Genomic DNA, 20,396 nt, shown 5'->3' with positions numbered 1-20,396 from the left:
ATTTTGGGCCCCATGACCAAAAATCGAATTGGGCTCCCTGTCCCAATTGTCCCTTCAAAATGGAAAATTCTCTTAACAAAATTATTATTAATTATTATTATTATTAATGAAAGATTTAAAAAAAGAAAAACGAACAAACTTAAATATATATATTCACTTTTCAATCAAAATGGACATACGAAACCTTCCACATGTCTTCTGGTATGGTATATAAAGACTTGTTGTTTTCAAAATAAATGAGTTCAAAAGCTTGATGCCTCTTGATTTTGTGCTCCCAGATCTGCAGAAGAATTCTCTCACAACATCCAAGCTATTTCTGATTTGATTTTAAGGGTGATCCAATACACAGAAAGAAATTTTGTGTTAATAAGTTATGAAAGTTTTACACTATCTGATTATGTGCACTGAATAATATGAAATGCAAATTGTAATAATCATCGTTGTAATAGTTGTATATATAACTATATACAGTATAAACTGTGACTAAATATATATCGTTGGAGGGGGTTTCGCATCATTGTCACCTTTTTTCAGGAGGAGTTTGCATACCTGCACATTACTATGACTTTATAGTTAGTAGTCAATTCTTTATTTTCTGACATGACAGAAGACACATGAAACCTGTGAGACTGACCTTTCATCACAGTTTCGCACTTTGCTACGGTAAGTCTCTTTGTGCAATTGTACATTAAATGTTACCCAAACAAACACGTTTGTTGTGTGCTTTCAAAAAATCCATATGGTCAGAGGACCAGATTACAAAATATCTGAGTGGGTGTACATGCTTTCTGACATCAATTATCAGTGGGTGTGCTATTTGCTTTAACAGGGTCAAAGGTCTTTGTACTCTTGATTAGAATAAGTTTAAAAGTTTGTGATATTTGACATTAAAAGTTTGCTAATGCATGTTATATTTGACTGCAAACAAAATTGTCTATTTTGCATCGACAAATCCCATTCATAATGTTTAATGCTTTGATAAAAAACAGCTCTCTCAAACATACAATGTTCATTGTTCAAATAAATAATGTCCAGATATTTTGTGCAAATTGTGAACAGTTTTTACCTGTATGGTTTAATCATTAATCAGATGGTCAATACTAATGTTTTTCAAGGACCTCCTTTAGTATGAAAGTCACTTTAAAAGACACAGTCCAAACTCACTGCATTAGCTGCATGATTGGTCTTCATCATGCCTCTTAATTCTGGATGTTTTTGGAAAGGTCTTTTGTTGTTCACCCTTCTGTCCATCTCTGTGAATGGACAAAAACAAGGACCGTAAGTCACTTTCAATTATTTATATTTACAAAAAATTGTGTCATGACGGTTGTAATTCTGATGTTATTGCTGTCTGTCTTTTTTAATGTGTTAGGCTTCCGAAATGTGGTAAATTTTAGAACAACATTAATGCTTGTTCATATATTAGTTTTGCTCTTTGAAAAGTACATACTGTATTTACAAAAAACCTGCTGGGTTGTGTTCAACCCAGCGTTGGGGAAGAAAGGGACGAACCCAACCGTTGGGTTAAGTTCCCCTAAAAATGTTAATATTTGACCCCTGGGTTGAAAAAACCCAACATTTATTTATAACCCAACGATCCCTTTCTGACTTGATGCTGGGTTCAAAATAACCAGCATTTTGAAGTGCTGTTAAATTGTTAATACATATGAGAGAATTCTGTATTTTTCATTGTCATTTGTCGACAGCTCTTTCATGGTGACATTTCCAGCTGTGATACAGTCTGGATCTGAAGCCAAACTGTGTGCAAGTCTCCTGAAGCCCAATGAAAGTCTCATAATGAACATTTATGTAGTGAATAATTTGGAGAACACATTACTGCTGCAAGAGAAAATAGACAAAGAATTTCACCGCTGCTTTAACTTCAAGGTCTGTGCCTTATAATAAAAGAGATCAGAATATGTCTGCTGCGTTTTCATCTTATATCATTGTTGTAAATACAGTGTGTTTGAATGAACACTGAATTTTATCTCTTATCAGGCTCCACTAGTAGTAGAAGACTCAGTCCAGAAAATAAAGGTGGAAGTTAAGGGGGAGTCTTTCCAGATGACTGAAGAGAGAAAAGTGATGTTTAGACACTACAATCCTCTGACCTTTATTCAGACTGATAAACCAATCTATATTCCAGGACAAACAGGTGAGGGTTTCAAAGGCCAAATTAGTGAATAATGCTGCTAGCGTTCAAATCAACACAGTCTGTGGTGTGAAATCAGTGCAGAATTGTCTCATTGTCACATGCTTGCCCTTTCACTCATAACTGGACATGTTGTCTTTTGAAAAGTAGATCAAATGTCACAAAATATTGATTTTGAGCTTACCACAGCTGTCATGTTAAATACATGGAACAGCTGTTGTTAAATTTGAATACTCAAAAATATTTAAAATTATAATATGGTATTTTATACTTTATACTCCATACTTTGAAAAGATGCACGATATGGCAATAATATCAATACTTTTAATCAACCTAGAATCTCCATATTTGCCATGACAGACTATTTTAAAAGCAACAATTTCTTTAATTATTTCCACAATAGACATACAATATTCACGAATGCAGTCATAATAACAGGAACATACATCTTTTTGGGCAAATTGAGTAATATAGGGACAATGTCCTACTGACTGCAATCCTTGTCTTATATAAGATCTGAAATACCTGCTGCATTTAAATCAAAGGTTATAATTGTACATTTCCGTTTTCACAGTGCACTTCAGAGTTGTTACCATGGACACAAACTTTGCACCCCTTGATCAGCAGGTTTGGAGTGTTTACTATGGACAAACACATAGCTGGATTTAAATTCTGCTATCATCATACAATCATTATACATTATACAAAGATTGTGTATTTACTGTTTATTCTTTTATTTACAGTATAGTGCAGTGGTGCTTGAGGTAAGAACACAAAACTTTACAGTCATAAGTTTAAATCTTATTTACATTTATTGCCAGATCTGTGATTATTCACAAATTCTTGACTCTGTTCAGAATTACAACTAAATATCAAATCTGCTCCTGTTTGGTTTTCCCAGGACAGTCATGGAAACAGAATCGGTCAATGGTCAAATGTTTCCTCAACACGGTGGATATTACAGCGTTCTTATGACTTAAATCCAGAAGCTCGTGAAGGCAGCTATAAACTGACGGCTCTCGTTGGTGAAAGAATGATTACACATTATTTTAATGTGAAAAAGTATGGTAAGTCAATACAAAGTAGATTTATTCAGGACACATTTTAAGAATATTGTTTATAATTTGACATATAGCTCCAAGTCTTGCTCCCTTATTCTAGTTTTGCCCAAGTTTGATGTGACCGTCAAAAAACCCACGGAAGTCAGCATTGGGGAAGAGGAAATGACAATTGAGGTTTGCGGAAAGTGAGTGGTGCATTTTCAGGCAGAGCATTTAAAAAAGATGTTTATCATCATTCATAGCTCATACATAAAAAATTATATTCTGCATATCGGTTGCTTGTACCTTTTCCACAGATACACATACGGACAGCCTGTACCTGGCACATCTTGGGTAAAAGTGTGTCGTAAATATTTACATCACGTTGTCATCAGTGACAGTACCCCACTCTGTTTGGAGGAGATCACTGAGGTTTGTAGCGCAAGGAACAGTTCATCCAAAACAAAAAAATCTGTCATTATTTACTCACACTTGAGTTGTTCCAAATCTGATGAATTTCATTGATCTAATGAACACAGAGAACGATATTTGGAAGAATGCTTGTAACCAAACAAGCCACTATTGACTACCATCAGGACAAATGGTAATCAAAAGTGCCCCAGAACTGTTTTCTCTTCAAAATATCTTCTTATGTGTTCAACAGAAAGAAATTTATAGAGCAATTTTTTCTAGAACGTCTCGGGTTACTTGGCTGTAACCCTGTTCCATGAAAAAGCGGGAACGAGATGCTGCATTTCAGACGCTATGTTAGAACAGTCTTTGTTCGACCGGTTGTGAAGCGCGTGTGTCAAACATGTAAAAAAATATTTTGGCTTTAAATAACCTTGGCAGGTGACGTGGCTGATTACACCCGCACCTGGCGGTTATAAATACGTGTGAATGCAGAAGCTCATCAGGTTCCAACTTTGTCTGAAAGGACGTCTTGGCACGCCTACAGTGCGGCATTGAGGCGCAGCATCTCGTTCCCGCTTTTTCAGGGAACAGGGTTACAGCCAAGTAACCGGAGACGTTCCCTATCAAAAGCTACGCTCGATGCAGCGTTTCAAATGCTATGGGAACGAGAATACCAACACTGCCACACTAGAAGTGTCTGCACCCCCCAAGGTTGTGTGACATTTGTGCATAATCCGAAAGGAGGCCTCAGATATGACTCTGGGATGTAGACTCCAGGACACGTGAGCCTGGAGTGGCATGGACATCCAGACTATAAAATCTAACAAATGTGTGCGAAGAGGACCAGCCGCCGCATCACACACTTGCTGCAAGGGGACACCTCTTGCTAAGGCCATAGAAGATGAAACCCTGGAGCTCTGACTCTTAGAGGTGCTTGCTGACAGGCACTGACTCCATAGGTTCGAAGTGGGCGCTAACTAGACCCTCAAGGACTATCCAAGTCCCATGTAGGGACTGGCATTCTAGAAGGAGGCATCAGGCGCCGCGCTCCACTAATAAAGCAGGCAACTAAAGGGTGCTTGAAACTCCATCAATCAGGGCGTGGCAGGCCGAAATGGCGGCCACGTAAACCCTGAGAGTACCGGGGCTTATCCTTGAGGACAGCTTGCAGAAATTCCAAGACTGAAACGATCTGGGAGTGAATTGGGTCTGCATTGTATGCCAGGAACCATCTGTGAAAAACGCTCCATCTAAGAGCGTAGTACCTTCTAGTGGAGGGAGCCCTAGCACATAGAATAATCTCTACTACGTCAGGCGAGAGCCCAGTGCCTCTCAGCTGGTACCTTTCAGGGCCCAGACATGGAGGTTCCAGAGCTCAGGACGAGGATGAAACACTGTCCCTGTGCCTGAGATAAAATATCTCTCCTGACTGGGATCGACCAAGGAGAGTCGTCTAGGAGGGATACTAGGTCGAAGAACCAGATTCTGGCTGGCCAACAAGGAGCTTTCAATAAGAGGCGAGACCCCTGATGAGGGCCCTTCGCCAGGACTCCCGGGAGCAGAGCTGTCGGAGGAAATGCTTAAAGACGCAGTCTGGGCCACAATTGGGCCATCGCGTCAAGACCAAGGGAAGCTGGATGAGTTAGAGAGAAGTAGAGGGGACATTGTGCTGTATCCTGTTTAGCAAAGAGGTCCACATCTGCTTCGTAAAATCTTTCCCAGATTTGTTTGACTACTTTGGGGTGGAGTTTCCATTCCCTGTTTGTCACAGCTTGTATGGACAGCAAGTTTGCTCCCACATTCATATGCCCAGGGATGTTAATTGCTCTGAGGGACAGAAATTTTCCCTCTGCACAGGGCAGAATCAAAATGGCTGGGCCAATTTGTTCAGGTTGCACGAAAGCAGAAAGCCCTGATGATATCTGTAAAATACTACTGAAGTGTTGTCCACCTGCACTAGGACATGGCGGCCTCGTAACTCCCGGAGGAAGTATTTCAGGGCCCGAAATACAGCCATCATTTCGAGGCAACTGATGTGCCAATCGAGAAGATGACCTCTCAAGATCTCTTGGGCTGGACGGCCATTTAAGACCGCACTCCAACCCATGAGGGATGCATCTGTCGTTAGCATCTTGCGACGATAACACAGACCAAGAGTGGGACCTTAAGGCAGAAACCGAGGTCAGAACCACACGGAAAGGGTGCGAAGCTCCTGGCGCGTCAGCCTCATATGCCTCTGGGGGTTGCCCCTTGGATGAAACCCCCTGGCTCTGAGCCACAACTGAATCGGTCTCATATGCAGGAGGCCCAGCGGTGTCATGAATCTCAATGTGAGACATGGCGTGAGAACCCAAGTGCAGGCACAGACAAGGCGGATGGAGGGGTTAACAAAGATATTTATTAAACAATAAACACAAAACAGAAACCCACGATGGGGTAAAACAGGATAGGGATATATATAATATTAACAATAAACAAGGACACTGACTAACTCAACTAAGAAAACAAACACTTGATATAAACACTACATAAACTAAACTTACTAAACACGGAGGAGACAGCAACATCAGACAAGGTATAATATACAGCTCAGACGAGGACCAGGTATCAGGTACAGGTACAGGTACAATGCACGAGCACAAGACAAAGAACACAAGGGTGTTTTATAGGGGAACAAACACAGGATCATAACGAGCAACAGGTGCTGGGGGTTAGCACTAAGGAGAGGCTGACGAGGAACGAGAAGGGCGGGGCCAAAGACGAGACACGAGAAAGAACTATGTCTTTCTCACATAAAACCATCAGGCAATGCCATGGCTCCACTCGAGACAGGAAAAAAAAAACATGACATGATTGTGGAACCATGCCAAGCGGTATCACTGTGGAAGCCGCTGCATTGAGACCTAGAACTCGCTGAAAGTAATGATTTGTCACTTTCTGGCCTAACCTGATGCTCCTCAGGGTGTTTTGGACGGATTCGACATGTGCAGGAGACAGTTGTGCCTGCATTTCGATCAAGTCCCATATGACCCCGAGATACTTTTTATTTTCCGTAGGGGAAAGAACACTCTTTTTGATGTTGAGTCTCAAACCTAGAGCTTTGAGATGAGCTAGGAAGACATCCCGATGTCAAAGCACTAGCTCTCGAGACTGAGCTAAAATCAGCCAGTGTCTATTTAATTTAAAATGCGGATGCCACGGAGTCGCTGAGGAGCCAGAGCTGCATCCATGCATTTTGTGTACGTGCGGGGTGACAAGGCTTGGCCGAATGGAAGAACCCGATACTGGTAAGCTTCGCCCCCGAAAACGAATCTCAGGAATCTTCTGTGTTTTGGCAATATCTCCACGTGAAAGTATGCATCTTTGAGATCGATCATCACGAACCAGTCGTGACACGGAATTTGAGTCACAATCATCTTGATTGTCAACATTTTGAACTTGACTGTCTTCAAGTAGCTGTTCAATCCGCGAAGATCTCGAATTGGACGCAACCCCCATCCTTCTTGGGGACTAGAAAACATCAGCTGTAATAGCCTGACTCTCTGTCTGATAGTGGAACATGTTTTATGCCCCCTTTGTCCAGCAGAGCATGTAATTCTTGTGTCAACAGATGCACTCGCTCCGGTTGCACGGAAGTGGAGACCACGCCGTTGAAACACGGAGGGCGATATGCAAATTGAATTCTGTAGCCTTTGGTAACAGACCTTTCTACCCATGGAGACATACCTGGCAGTAGTTTCCGCGCTGCCAGATTCTCTGAAAGGGGTATCAATGCTGACACTTCGTCCTGTTTGGGGGATGACAGACATTCGGTGCCCTGCAGTGTGGTAGGAGACGACCGAATATTTAGCATTTTTGAGATCACTAATTCCCGAAATGCTGGTAGCTGCGGGGATTGCAAGGCGGCCCTGTGAGGGTACCGAAGAGGAGCCTCTAGTTTCTCTTGGAATTCTGGACACCCCTCCCGGGGGGGCACACCCCCACGGTCCTGGGCACACATGTCTCAGGATTTTTTTAGAAGAGATAAAGCGCCTCAGTTCCCTCCCGAGGTGGCCTGAGGGGCACTGTGTGCCGCTCCCCTGCCTCCGCCAGGGGGGGCACGACTCGTCACACTCTGCCTGAGGACCTCACGCCTCAGGTAGACTGGACCCATCCGAGACTGTGTGCCTGGCCGGGACTGGAGAACTGATCCGGAGTGGGTGGCTGACACTCCAGACCAGACGCTTGGGCACGGCTGAGTAGATAATTTACGAAAGCCTCCTCGTGTCGTCTCGCCTCCAGGAACCTGGTGACAACGGTATTAACTGCATCTCCAAACAGTCCAGAAGGCGAGATCGGGGCATCAAGGAGGAAGGCTCTGTCCCTGATGCCTGTTAGGTTCAACCACAGGTGCCTCTCCGCAGTAATCAAAGCAGCCAGTCTGCTTGGTTGCACGGAGAGACATATCTGTGGCGCAGCGTAGGTCTGAAAATGCTGCTTCGTCAATAACCCCGCCAGTGATGACATCATCCAGCAGCTCAGCCTGGTATGCCTGCCGACCCGCCATGGTGGACAGATACATCTCCCGTGCCTCAGCAAGCTCAAACCGCGAGCCCCAGGATGAGGAAGAGGTGGCTCGGTCTCGTTTAAAAAAGGCGATCCGAGCATGCAGAACTTTGAATTAAAAAACTTCACAGAGTTCACACTCTCCCTCAAGTCCCTGGGCAGCATGGTCAGCTCCCCAGCATTCAAAGCAAAACTCATGCTTATCGATGATCGGAGAGGATCCTCTCACAGGGAGGAACGCATTTCCGATCCGAGTCAGTCACGTTTTATTTATTTTTCCTTATTTTTACACTAGGCTAAGTAACTGAGAGAGTGCTTGGTCACTAGTGTAAGAATCTTGGTACTATCTTTTATAATAAAGACTTTGAAAAAGACAAAGAGGGAGACTTCTCTCTCACAACACACGCACACACAAACCGGTCCTTGAAGACAAAAGCACCTTATGATTCATATTCACGCATATTTATAAACGGCAGGTGCGTGTGTAATCAGCCACGTCACCTGCCGAGGTTATTTAAAACCAAAAAACATTTGCCATGTTTGACACACGTGCTTCACAATCGGTCAAACATAGACTGTTCTCCCATAGCATTTTAAACGCAGCATCGAGTGTAGCTTTTGACAGGGAACTGTTTAGTTACAAACATTCTTCCAAATATCTTTCACTGTGTTCATCAGAACAAATAAATGTATACAGATTTGGAACATTTCAAAAGTGAGTAAATAAAGACAGAAATTTCATTTTTGGGTGAACTGTCCCTTTAAGTAATAAAATCAAATTGATGTTTTTTCTGATGAAATCACTCTTTAATCAATATGTGTGTTTGTTTATTTATTTATTACCATTAGATGAAAGAGAATGGCTGTGCCACCCATACCATCAGAACATTGCACTTTTTCAACACCACATTGAACGATATTATGCATAATAGTTTTACCGTTAATGTGAAAGTAACAGAAGAAGGAACAGGTGAGATCGGCCTTGTGTTGAATGTAGATGTATGGAAACCAGACTGTGAGAACTGCTTGACTTTTTATTTCAAAGTTCTAGGTGTAATAATCCTGCATTTTTTTATTTAACAGAGACCTCCATGACAAAATCTGAATCTATATCTCTCACTTACGAAATTGGCAAAGTCACAGTTACAGGCCCCAAAACATTTGAACATGGATCAGTTATTGAAGGACACGTAAGTCAGAAATCACCTTGTCTTTGCTCAACACTACCAATATTAACACATTTATTAATATCCTTTTTTCAACAGATCAAGCTTATCGATTTCAAAGGGATGCCGATTCCTCACAAAGACGTGTATCTTTTTGAGGGGGAACGCTGGTCTTCAACTCTTCGGTTAAATCTCACTACAGACAGTGATGGACTGGCCGCTTTCTCGCTTAATACATCAAGTCTGCCTCAAAGAGATATTAGTCTGATGGTATGACAGTTTGTGTTTATCCACTTCGAAGTCATTGATAAGACTCCACTTTTTCACATTAAGGTAAATTGTTATTTCTTATTATCCAGGGAAATATATGTCCAGATACGCATTATCGTGGCTACACAAACCCTCACTACTCTACAGACAAAACAATAATTTTGCTCTTTCAGCCAGCCACTCCACATACACCCACATTAAGTGAATTGACAATAGAAGGTGCTAATGAGCCTTTAAAGTGCAATTCTGAGTTTCCAGTCACCATTAAATATTATTTTATTGGTGAAACTACTGATGACTTCAACACTGACATTGTCTATATGGTGAGTATAAATACTTCTTTGTGATTTGTTGAACAGTATTGATGGGTTGTGTTCTGGTCAGTTTCTTAACACCGATGTTGTGGTGTGTGTCAGGTTTTGTCCAGAGGAGTGATAGTTCATCATGGATATGAGAAGGTTAAAGTGAAGACTTCTAATGGAGCAGCGAATGGCTCAGTGTCATTCAAACTGTCTGTTGAAGCAGATCTGAGTCCAGCTGTGCAGATTCTAGCTTACTGTCTTCTGCCCAGTGACAATGTGGTCGCTGGTAGCAGATATTTTGAGACTGAAAAATGTTTCAATAACAAGGTAGAAAATATATTTGTGCTTTATGCATATTATATACATGTACATTGTACACATGGGAATGACACATGCTGTTTGTTTTCATTGTCACAGGTGTCTGTGCAGTTTTCTCCTGCTTCAGCAGTTCCTGGTGAAGAAAACACTCTACAGCTGTCAGCTCAGTCTGCTTCACTGTGTGCTCTCAGTGCTATAGATCAGAGTGTAATGATCTTGGAATCTGGCAAACGTCTGGATGCTGATAAGGTGTAGTAGATGCTTTATAGTCAATGTTTTTTATTTCTGTCTTGTGACATCAGTTTAAGGCAGCCATCAGGTTTACTGAATAGATGACTGTCTGAAGACACACAGACTAGAAATATTCTGTGGAAATGTTAGATATCAGACTAGTCTAAAAAGTTAGATTATGGTTCTATTACAGATCTTTGAATTGCTTCCAGTGCGCTCAGCTATAGAATTTCCCTACAACATTGACGACCAGCAGGAGTGTTTGCACGTTAGACCCCGTCGAGCATCGGCAACAGAAGGTGCCTTTGAAACCTTGAAGGTAACAAGCTGAGTGATAGGAAAAAAATAATGATTCTGAAGGTTTTTACATTAATAAATATGATCTGAAATTAAAGCAAAACACTTGATTATATTGACTTTTTCGTTAAGTAGCACTATTGTTTAAAGTGTATGTTTTAATCTAATGTATCATACTGTTTGACAGAAAGTGGGATTGAAGATGGCAACAAATTTGCCTATTCAAGTCCCTCGATGTCTGAAATACATGGGCTTGACTTATCACCAATACCTTGAATCAGGTACAGCACATCTAATATTTTATGCTCTAAATTTGTTTTGAAAACATGTAAAAAACACTTTTAATTTATAAAAGTATAAGAAAATGAGTGGAATTCATATTTGCTGTTACAATACTATTATTATTATGGAAGTTATCCAACTTTTTACGACTTTTTTCCAGAAAACTAAAAGATACAGATCCTAAACAAACTCTAATTTGGTTCTATAAATGGTTTTATCAGACACACGCGCATGGCCCGAAGTTAAAGAGACAGTTCACCCAAAAGAAAAAATAATTTTGTCATCATTTATCATCCTCATGTCTTTCCAAACGTGTTTGTCTTTCTTTCGTGGAACACAAAACCGAACAGCGTCGCCACCCATTACTTCGGTTACTTCTTTTGTATGGACACAAAACGAATGCAAGTGAATGGTTGAAGGTAAACAACATTCTTCAAAATAACATCTTTTGTGTTCTGCGAAGAAAATGAAAGTAATGCATGTTTGAAATGACAACAGGGTAGTAAATGATGACTGAATTTTTCATTTTTGAGTGAAGTATCACTCAAATCTCCAATATTATAACCAAATGTTTGGTTATAATATTAAAAATATGTATTTTATTTATATTAATTTATATTTTTATAGCATAATAATTGTATCAAATTGAATCGAAACTACTCAACAGTTATTAATTCTACACGAAGGTCTATCGAGGTTGAAGTTTGAGGCACGTAATGTTTTTTTATGCTGTTGCTGCCTTCAGGACCGGCAGATCAGCTTTCTTTGATCCTTATTTGTATCTTTTAAATTTTTTCCCATTATGGCTATATCCAAAATAGCCCGCTTAACCCTAACATAGTGCACTATTTGAGGGAACATATTGGCAATTATTGAGTGCACTCATTCAATCCCATGATGCAACGCAATAACGTATAAAATCCCCATTTACAAATTTGAAAGGATGTTGCTGTTGTATTTTTCTTGTATAAAAGACTAACTATGTGTTACAAACGGCTGCCAAATTTTAAGCATATTAAAAAAGTTCATACTGTCAGATTTCTTTTGCTCATATCTGACCCAGATCTGTTAACTGCATGACAGTGAACAAGACAAACCACATAGAATCCTATGTTTTCAAATCTGATCTGAGCCACTTCCATATGTGGTCCTAAATCAGATACAAGTCTGATTTTTCGCAATGCGACCTCAGTCTGAATGGTCTTTTTAACCAGGGAATTTTTTTTTGTATAAAATCGAAACTAATGTTCAAACAAAATAGGCTTCAAATAACAAGAACTATCTAATCATAAAAGAACAACTACAATATGACAGTCGGACAGAACAAATAAGTGAACCTGGATCACAAAACCAGTCTTAAATTGCACGGGAACATTTTTAGTAAAAGACAAAAAGACATTGTAGGGGTCAAAATTATCAATTAGGAAAAAACACATTAGGATATAAAGTAAAGAGCATGTTAGATGAAGATATTTTTTAAATTTCCTACTTTAAATATATAGAAAATTTATTTTTGTGAGTGGATGGCCTGTCACGGTGCCCCTGATTAATAACTTCAAAGGCCATTTTATCAATATTTAGATATTTTTGCACTCTGAGATTCCAGAGTTTTAAACGGTTGTGCCTCGGCCAGATATTGTCCTATTTTAACAACTCATGCATCAATAGAAAGCTTATTTATTCATCTCTCAGATTATGTAAAAAATTAATTTTTTTGAAAAATGTACCCATAAGACTGGTTTTGTTGTCCAGGGTCACATATGAAGTTGACGGTAATGTATATATATAATATATATTCATAAGCTATAGGTGTGTTCTACTCCAGTCTGGGACATCCAGACGTGTCGCAAGAACGATCCGCTTAGCACCTGCTGATTTGACCCTTGCTTATTTCTGTGTGACAGCGTGTCACGTTTTATTGTTGTTTTGCGCATGTAAAGATTCAGTTTATAACCATCACAAGTTCAAACTGAATCTGATATTGCCGACATTTGAAAATTCTGTGAACAGCCGAACAAAAAAATCTGATCTGAGCTAAAAAAAAACGGAATTGAGCTTCAAGGCTTGCAGTGTGAAGGTAGTCTTGTTCACCATATAATGTTTTTGCTATGTCGAATGTGAAAACTTTAAAGCTCAAATGAAATATCCTAAAACTGCTTAGAATCCAGATGGAACCTTCTGAGTAAAGAGTTGCATTTAGTAATAAATAGAAACAGTCAAAAGAAAAGTATCATCCTTTTGATGTTATTGGTAATAGATAGGCCTATGCTAGAAATGCCAAGATCATCAAATGCTTGATATGAACTTGATAAAATGAAGTGACTTGGGAGAAAAAAAATCAGAGGTAAAGACCAGACAGAGTCATTTACATCTGTCATCTTTCTATCATCTATGTTTTAAGTAATAAATTTTTTCCACAAATAATAATAGTTAGGTAGTGGAATAAATAATCTATTTGATGTTCATCTACAACAGCATATCGCTGAAAAAGGACTGCAGTTTATCAGATATAATCCCGACAAGACACTATTATCAAAACAGTTTTAACCATGTTCTTTTCATTCAGTGATGTATCGTCATCATCCAGTTGCCATGGTTCAGTCAATGTTCGATAGAGCGCCACAAAGTGCAATAGAGACGGTTCGGACGGTTCGGACAATCTTTCCAGAAACATGGATCTGGCAACTAGTTGAAGTTGGGTTAGTAGATTTGTCAGTGATGTCGAAAGTTAATTCTATTGACATCGTGTTAAAATAATCCTTTAATTTATCAATGATAATTTTACCAAATGTCCAGAATTTTTAAATCTATATTAACAGCAGAGAACCTTTTTATTTACTTTCTCCACAATATTTAATATTGTGACTGATCAACAAAAAACGTAAAGCTTTACAGCAGGCTGAAATGTTGTAATGCTTCCACCACAGGGACTCAGGATCAACACAAGTTCCTGTGACGGTTCCTGACACCATCACCACCTGGGAGATGGATGTCTTCTGTCTGTCCTCTAAAGGTCTGGGTCTGGCTCCTCCTGCTCAGCTGACAGTTTTCCAGCCCTTCTTCCTGGAGCTCTCACTGCCTTACTCCATCATCCGTGGAGAGATCTTTGAGCTGAAGGCCACCGTCTTTAACTATCTGTCCAAGTGCATCATGGTGAGATTTCTCATTTAATCTTCAATCACATTTCACATCATATCAGATCTGAACTAATTCTCCATCTTTCATGGGCAGGTTAAAGTAACTCCAGCTCCGTCCTCAGACTTCACTCTTAAAGCCTCCTCTGATGATCAGTATTCATCCTGTCTATGTGCTAATGGAAGAAAAACATTTAAATGGATTCTCACTCCTTCTGTGCTTGGTCAGTTTCAGACACAAGAAACAATTTATATTTCTGTTTATTTCATTTTCATACTTCTTCAGATGTGTTTTGTGTATTGTAGGAGTGTTGAATATTACAGTGAGTGCAGAGGCAGAGCAGTCACAGACTGTGTGTGACAATGAGATTGTGAGCGTGCCAGAGAGAGGACGCATTGACATAGTTACTCGAAGTCTCCTTGTACAGGTGAGCTCACCTCCAACAGCTCTCACACACACTTCAATGTCACTTATATTAATATGTTAACATCATTATTATCTGCTGTAGGCTGAAGGAACTGAAAAGACAGAAACGCACAGCTGGTTACTGTGTCCAAAGGGTTTGTTCACATTTAATGCTAGAAAAAAATGTGCAACTCACTTTAATATTGTAATGTTGTTCTTCTGATAATTAAAATGTTTTCATCTCTCTGGTTTATAGGCAACAGTCTGTCAGAAGAACTTGATCTGACTCTTCCTAAAGATGTGATAGAGGGATCAGCCAGATCTTCTGTTTCAGTCATTGGTAACATTTACTGTAAATACACAAACAGAAATGAAGAGTTACATTTGTGTCATTGACTTTACATTCCTCTTGCAGGAGACATATTGGGTCGTGCGCTGCAGAATCTTCATGGATTATTGCGGATGCCGTACGGTTGTGGTGAACAAAACATTGCTGTTCTTTCTCCCAATATTTACATTTTACAGTATCTGGAGAACACAGAGCAGCTCACCTCAAACATCAGAGAGAAAGCTGCAGGCTTCTTGAAGAGTGGTAAGAAACATACTAATAAAATATTTTTCTCATGCTTTTCACATTTGTAACTGATTTATTCTACCAACAAACTGTTCATCTCTTCAATCACTGTCAAACTAAACAGGTTATCAGAGACAACTGAACTATAGACATCATAGTGGTGCATACAGCACATTTGGTCATGGAAATGAGAATACATGGTGAATATTTCCTTTTCACTATCTAAACATTATATCAGACAAACAATAAACAAATGCATCAATTTCTTCAATAACACATCTCCAGGTTGACAGCTTTTGTCCTGAGATCTTTTGGCAAAGCACAGAAATACATCTTCATTGATCCACATGTTATTCAGAGTGCAAAGGATTGGTTAATAAGAGGACGTAGTTCAGACGGCTGTTTTATTCAACAGGGAAGTTTGTTCAACAACAGAATGAAGGTCTGTGATTGATTATTAAATGGTATTTAAGAAAATATTTAAACGGAAAATTAAGTACAATATGTGTTGTTTGTATCTGTGTTTGTGAAGGGTGGAGTAAATGATAATGTGACCATGACTGCCTACATCACTGCATCATTGCTTGAACTGGAAACTCCAGTGACCGTAAGTTCATCTCCAGAGAACACAGTAGAAACTATTAGAAGAATGACACTGACACACACCTGCTGTTTCTCTGTTTGTGTTACAGGATCCTGTGCTCACTCAAAGTTTGTCTTGTTTAAGGTCCGTCATTGGGAATCTTAAAAACACTTACAGCACTGCGCTGCTTGCCTACACTTTCAGTCTGGCGAATGACACAGACACCCGACAGCGGCTTTTAAAGGAGCTCGACACTGTTGCCATTTCAGATGGTAAAGACATGTTTTGCATCAAGACATGTTTTGGATTTTGCATCTAACATAGTTGAGTCTCCTCATGTCTCTTTTGGTGTGTGTGTTGTAAAGGAGGTCTCCTTCACTGGACTCAGATGGGATCTAGTGATGATTCTGGTTCTCTGGCAGTGGAGATCAGCTCATATGTTCTGTTAGCGGTTCTCACAACAGATTCAGTCACTACAGCTGATCTGGGATATGCTAACAGGATTGTGAGCTGGCTTGTGAAGCAGCAGAACGCTTATGGAGGATTCTCCTCTACACAGGTGAACACACTATAGTTTGTTTTACACACAGAATGTATTTTCATGTTGTAATGATGATGTTGTGATGTTATCAGGACACAGTTGTGGCTCTTCAGGCTTTGTCTTTGTACGCCACCAAAGTGTTCAGCTCTGATGGCTCCAGCACAGTGACGGTTCAGTCAGCAGGAGACTCTCACAGCTTTGATGTGAATCAAGACAACAAGTTACTGTATCAGGAGAAGAAACTGAAGAACCTTCCAGGAAAATACAGCATTGAAGTGAATGGATCAACCTGTGTGTCTGTGCAGGTCAGAATGTCCTCTTCCAATTATCTCTAGTGTTTTCTAATTTAGCATGAATTAATTTATCTCTTGTCATGTTTCTGTGTTTGCGCCATAAATCTGCTCTTATCTTATAGATGGCTCTGTTTTACAACATTCCCACCCCCAGTGAAGATAAATCATTGACTGTTGAAGCTTTACTTGAGGCTGATTGCAAAAAATCATTCGGACAACAACATCAATTGAACTTCACAGTGAAGTATGAACACGTCTGAATCACAAAACATGATAATGATTATGGCTTCAGGCTGTACATCAGATACCACCGAATACATAAAATCTATTTGAAAACTATAATACCAAATAAATCAAAGCCTAGACCAATCCAAAGGTTTACTCATGGCAAAAACAGACAATATGAAGTGAAATTGCACATCTCGACTGTTACACATATAACACATCAACTATCTTTGTAATGCTATTTTCAAATTGTAAAATATTTCCTATCCTCAATTGTATGTATGTTATTGTGTGAAGTATTTGAGAAATCAACGCTTTTCATGTGGATCTTTTGCAGATATAATGGTTCACAGGAAAACACTAACATGGTCATTGTGGATATTAAACTCTTATCAGGATTCACAGCTGATACATCTTCGGTGCGTGTAAAGGATTCACAATTTTTTTATAGTTAAAATAACAGTTTTGTTATAAGTTAAAAGGCATGTTTTAACAAAAATAAAAATAACTTTAATAATGAAAATAATTTATTCCACAAAGATTGGCAGATCGCAGATGTTTGAATTATTTGTGGAGCGGGTGGATTCTAAAGATGATCATGTCATTGTGTATTTGAAGAAGGTGAGATAGTTTTCACCTTTCTCTTCTTTTGAGCGGTTTACAATTCATCCAAATAAAATATAATAATGTATGAATCATAAATATATCATCATTAGCATTTGATCTGCAATGCTCATGAATGAGAGTTTGTGTTCTTATGTTCATGCTCTTGCAGGTTCTCAAAAATATTCCCATGAATTATAAGATACAATTAAAGCAGATTCAACCAGTTAAGAACCTCAAGCCAGCGGTCATTAAAATCTATGATTACTACCAAACAAGTAAGACTTGATTTTGAATTAAACGTGACACACACTGTTTACTGTATTTATATCAAATATATTCTCAGTTAATCTTCAATAAGTTTAGTATGTGCATAGTTTGCCAACACATAACTGTAGGTCTTATCTTGGCTTTATTTAAATGTACTACACTAGTATTTACACACAATTTACTGTGTATAGAACTGTGATTATCTATGATTATGTACAACAGCTCATTTCTGAGTGATAACATTACTTCATTTTCTTCAGGTGATCAGTCAGAGACCGAGTACTCCTTCCCCTGTGAATAAACTTCAGTACGGCAGCTTAAATAAAGTTCAAGTGAATACACAAATGTTTAATGTTATTTTATGTGTTCATTTATTTTGTTCTTTATTTCATGCAAATAAAAAATAATTTGCTACTTTGTGAAAGTTTTTATTTTTTTCGCCCTTTCATGTCACACAATGACACTGTAATATACCCCATTAGATGAGCATTGAGCCCACAGTTTAGAATGCTTTTGAGAAAAGAGACTTGTGAAAATACATATATTGGTATATCATACATTTCATATAAATACACGGATTTTATACTTACACAGTGAATCCACTGTATTTTTCTGTAAATGCTTATGTAAAAACAAACAAAACCTCAATTTAATTTTTTTTATAGTGCTTTTTACAATTTTCATTGTTACAAAGCAGCTGTACATGAGACATGTTGACTAAAAGCAAAACAATTAAGTAATACCTGTAAAAACAAGAAAAAGTGGAAAACACAGAAGACAGACATACCAACGCTCCTCACACACAATAACACACACACACACACAAACACGCACGTAACCAAAGTAACTTACTGTTAACCATGTGAATCTTACCTGGTCAGGAGAAGGTTTACTTTGGTAAACAGAGTTTTTCAATCTCCTCCAGTCCTCCCCCTTTTTAAAGTGTAAGTGATGTAACTCATTCATTAATACAGTCATTCATGGCACACTTTGATCACACAGAGATCATCTCAGTGACTGAAATGTAATTTGTGCTTTTAAAGAGGATCCTGCATGTGAAGAGGCATCAATTCATAGGGATGTACTTTGACTTCAGGAGAGCAATTTGGAACCCGAGTGGAATTTTGTCATTTCCCATTGCAATTTTATTTAAACTTGTGACGGTGGTACGTCCAGTACTTGTCAAATATTTAAACTTTGTTCGGGCGCCAGACAGAATTGGCCTTTCAACCAATATAACTGAAAAGGTACGATAGCTCAGTCAGAAAAATTAACCATTCGTAAACCACCATTTATGAATAAAGCATGGAAATTTTAATATTCCTGAAAAAATGACTAAACAATATATAAATATCTTAACAATATGCACGATTTAAATGGATGTATATATATATATATATATATATATATATATATATATATGCAAACAATTCAAAACCCAACAAATAATTTTCACAAATAAAGTTAAAGTACCTGAGGATGCCTTCTGTAACAAAATCAATTCACACAAAAATATCTAATTAAACCTGGAAAATAAAAATGAAATGCAAGGCGCAACGCTCACTGAGAGCGATTGGACCAAAGAGAGTTGGGGAGCGAATACATAGATGTGTGTGTGTGAGCTTTATCTACAACCACGAAATGTGGGGAGTCTTTGCGGAAAGGTGCATCTCAAGGCAGCAGGTTATATCAAAATATATCTCATCCATCTTTACATCAATAACATCAGCGATCGTGAGCATATGCTTTCTCTTACATGCCCTCACAAATGGTAGCTATCTATGGAGGTGAGAAATTACTTAATAAAGTGTATAAATAAAGTGCATGGATTAAGAAATAAATAAATACAGACATGAATGCAGAAATGAAGCGATAAAGGTAATAAACAATTAATTTACTGATTAATGTGTTTGTTCATTGGAACATTTATCTCTTTATTAATTTAAACCATTCGAAGGGCTTAAGGCATGGGATGAGTCCTTCGAAATGGAATGCAGGGTAAGAGTTGACATAACTCAAAAAATCACAGGTAAGTTTCTTTTTCTCATGTGTAGTGATGCTTGTGACGGGAAATGCATTATAAGCATTAAATATCTTTATCTTTACTATACTGTACCTGTTGGTTCGGCATCATGAGGGGTATTCCAGAAAGCTGGTGATATGACATACCCGGGTTAGTTGGCTCGTGTATAAGGGGAAAATTCACTCAGACAAGAAACAGGGAGCCAAACAGAAAGGCAAAGAAACCCTCTGAACTTATTATCTGGCTGGTCTCATTCTGAGCAAAGAAGGACACAGATATACACAGTCCTTCACTGTAATTTTGGAATATTGTCCCACTGAGGAAATGGTTGCTGACAATTTGACAATGCCAACCACCAAGCAAGAATTGAGAAGGTTCTCTACAGACATTTTTATTTTTAAGACTTAACAGTGCATGTGTAACATGTGAAAGATTTTTTTACATTGTTGATCTGAATATTATGTTCTATAAATATATGAGTATATATTTTTGTAACGCAAGAACCTAAGAGCGATTGGGGTTTTTAGAGTATTGCACTCTGACTCATTGTATTACGGCATCAACCTAATCTCTTATTCCTGTCATATAAAGGTATTAAGGTTCTAATGTGACGTCATCATGTCATTACGTTAATCTTAATTATTACTGCTTCTTTGTTGAACTAAATAGAAGCTGCAGTTATAAAACATGCTAGAATAAAATCTGATTAAAGAGCAACTTTCCCTTT

General features: G+C 38.7%; 1 protein-coding gene across 1 annotated transcript; it reads left to right on the top strand.

Annotated features, from left to right (window-relative positions):
• Window positions 1-1,121: 1,121 nt before the first annotated feature.
• Window positions 1,122-18,060, top strand: LOC130428360 (alpha-2-macroglobulin-like). The gene is made up of 34 exons (XM_056756325.1): window positions 1,122-1,278; window positions 1,707-1,887; window positions 1,999-2,155; window positions 2,727-2,779; window positions 2,896-2,916; window positions 3,054-3,219; window positions 3,314-3,398; window positions 3,510-3,624; window positions 9,001-9,121; window positions 9,235-9,341; window positions 9,417-9,587; window positions 9,677-9,910; window positions 10,004-10,216; window positions 10,307-10,456; window positions 10,632-10,757; window positions 10,923-11,016; window positions 13,584-13,716; window positions 13,945-14,170; window positions 14,249-14,375; window positions 14,458-14,579; window positions 14,661-14,712; window positions 14,814-14,897; window positions 14,973-15,149; window positions 15,256-15,331; window positions 15,417-15,573; window positions 15,664-15,738; window positions 15,824-15,986; window positions 16,080-16,273; window positions 16,348-16,560; window positions 16,671-16,792; window positions 17,111-17,192; window positions 17,314-17,394; window positions 17,549-17,654; window positions 17,907-18,060. The coding sequence occupies exons 1-34, from the start codon at window positions 1,193-1,195 to the stop codon at window positions 17,945-17,947; spliced, it is 4,311 nt and encodes a 1,436-aa protein (XP_056612303.1). The 5' UTR covers window positions 1,122-1,192; the 3' UTR covers window positions 17,948-18,060.
• Window positions 18,061-20,396: the final 2,336 nt, after the last annotated feature.

This window comes from Triplophysa dalaica, chromosome 9, assembly GCF_015846415.1.
Source record: "Triplophysa dalaica isolate WHDGS20190420 chromosome 9, ASM1584641v1, whole genome shotgun sequence".
Taxonomy (NCBI): Eukaryota; Metazoa; Chordata; class Actinopteri; order Cypriniformes; family Nemacheilidae; genus Triplophysa; species Triplophysa dalaica.
This window is presented reverse-complemented; position numbering and strand designations above follow the sequence as displayed.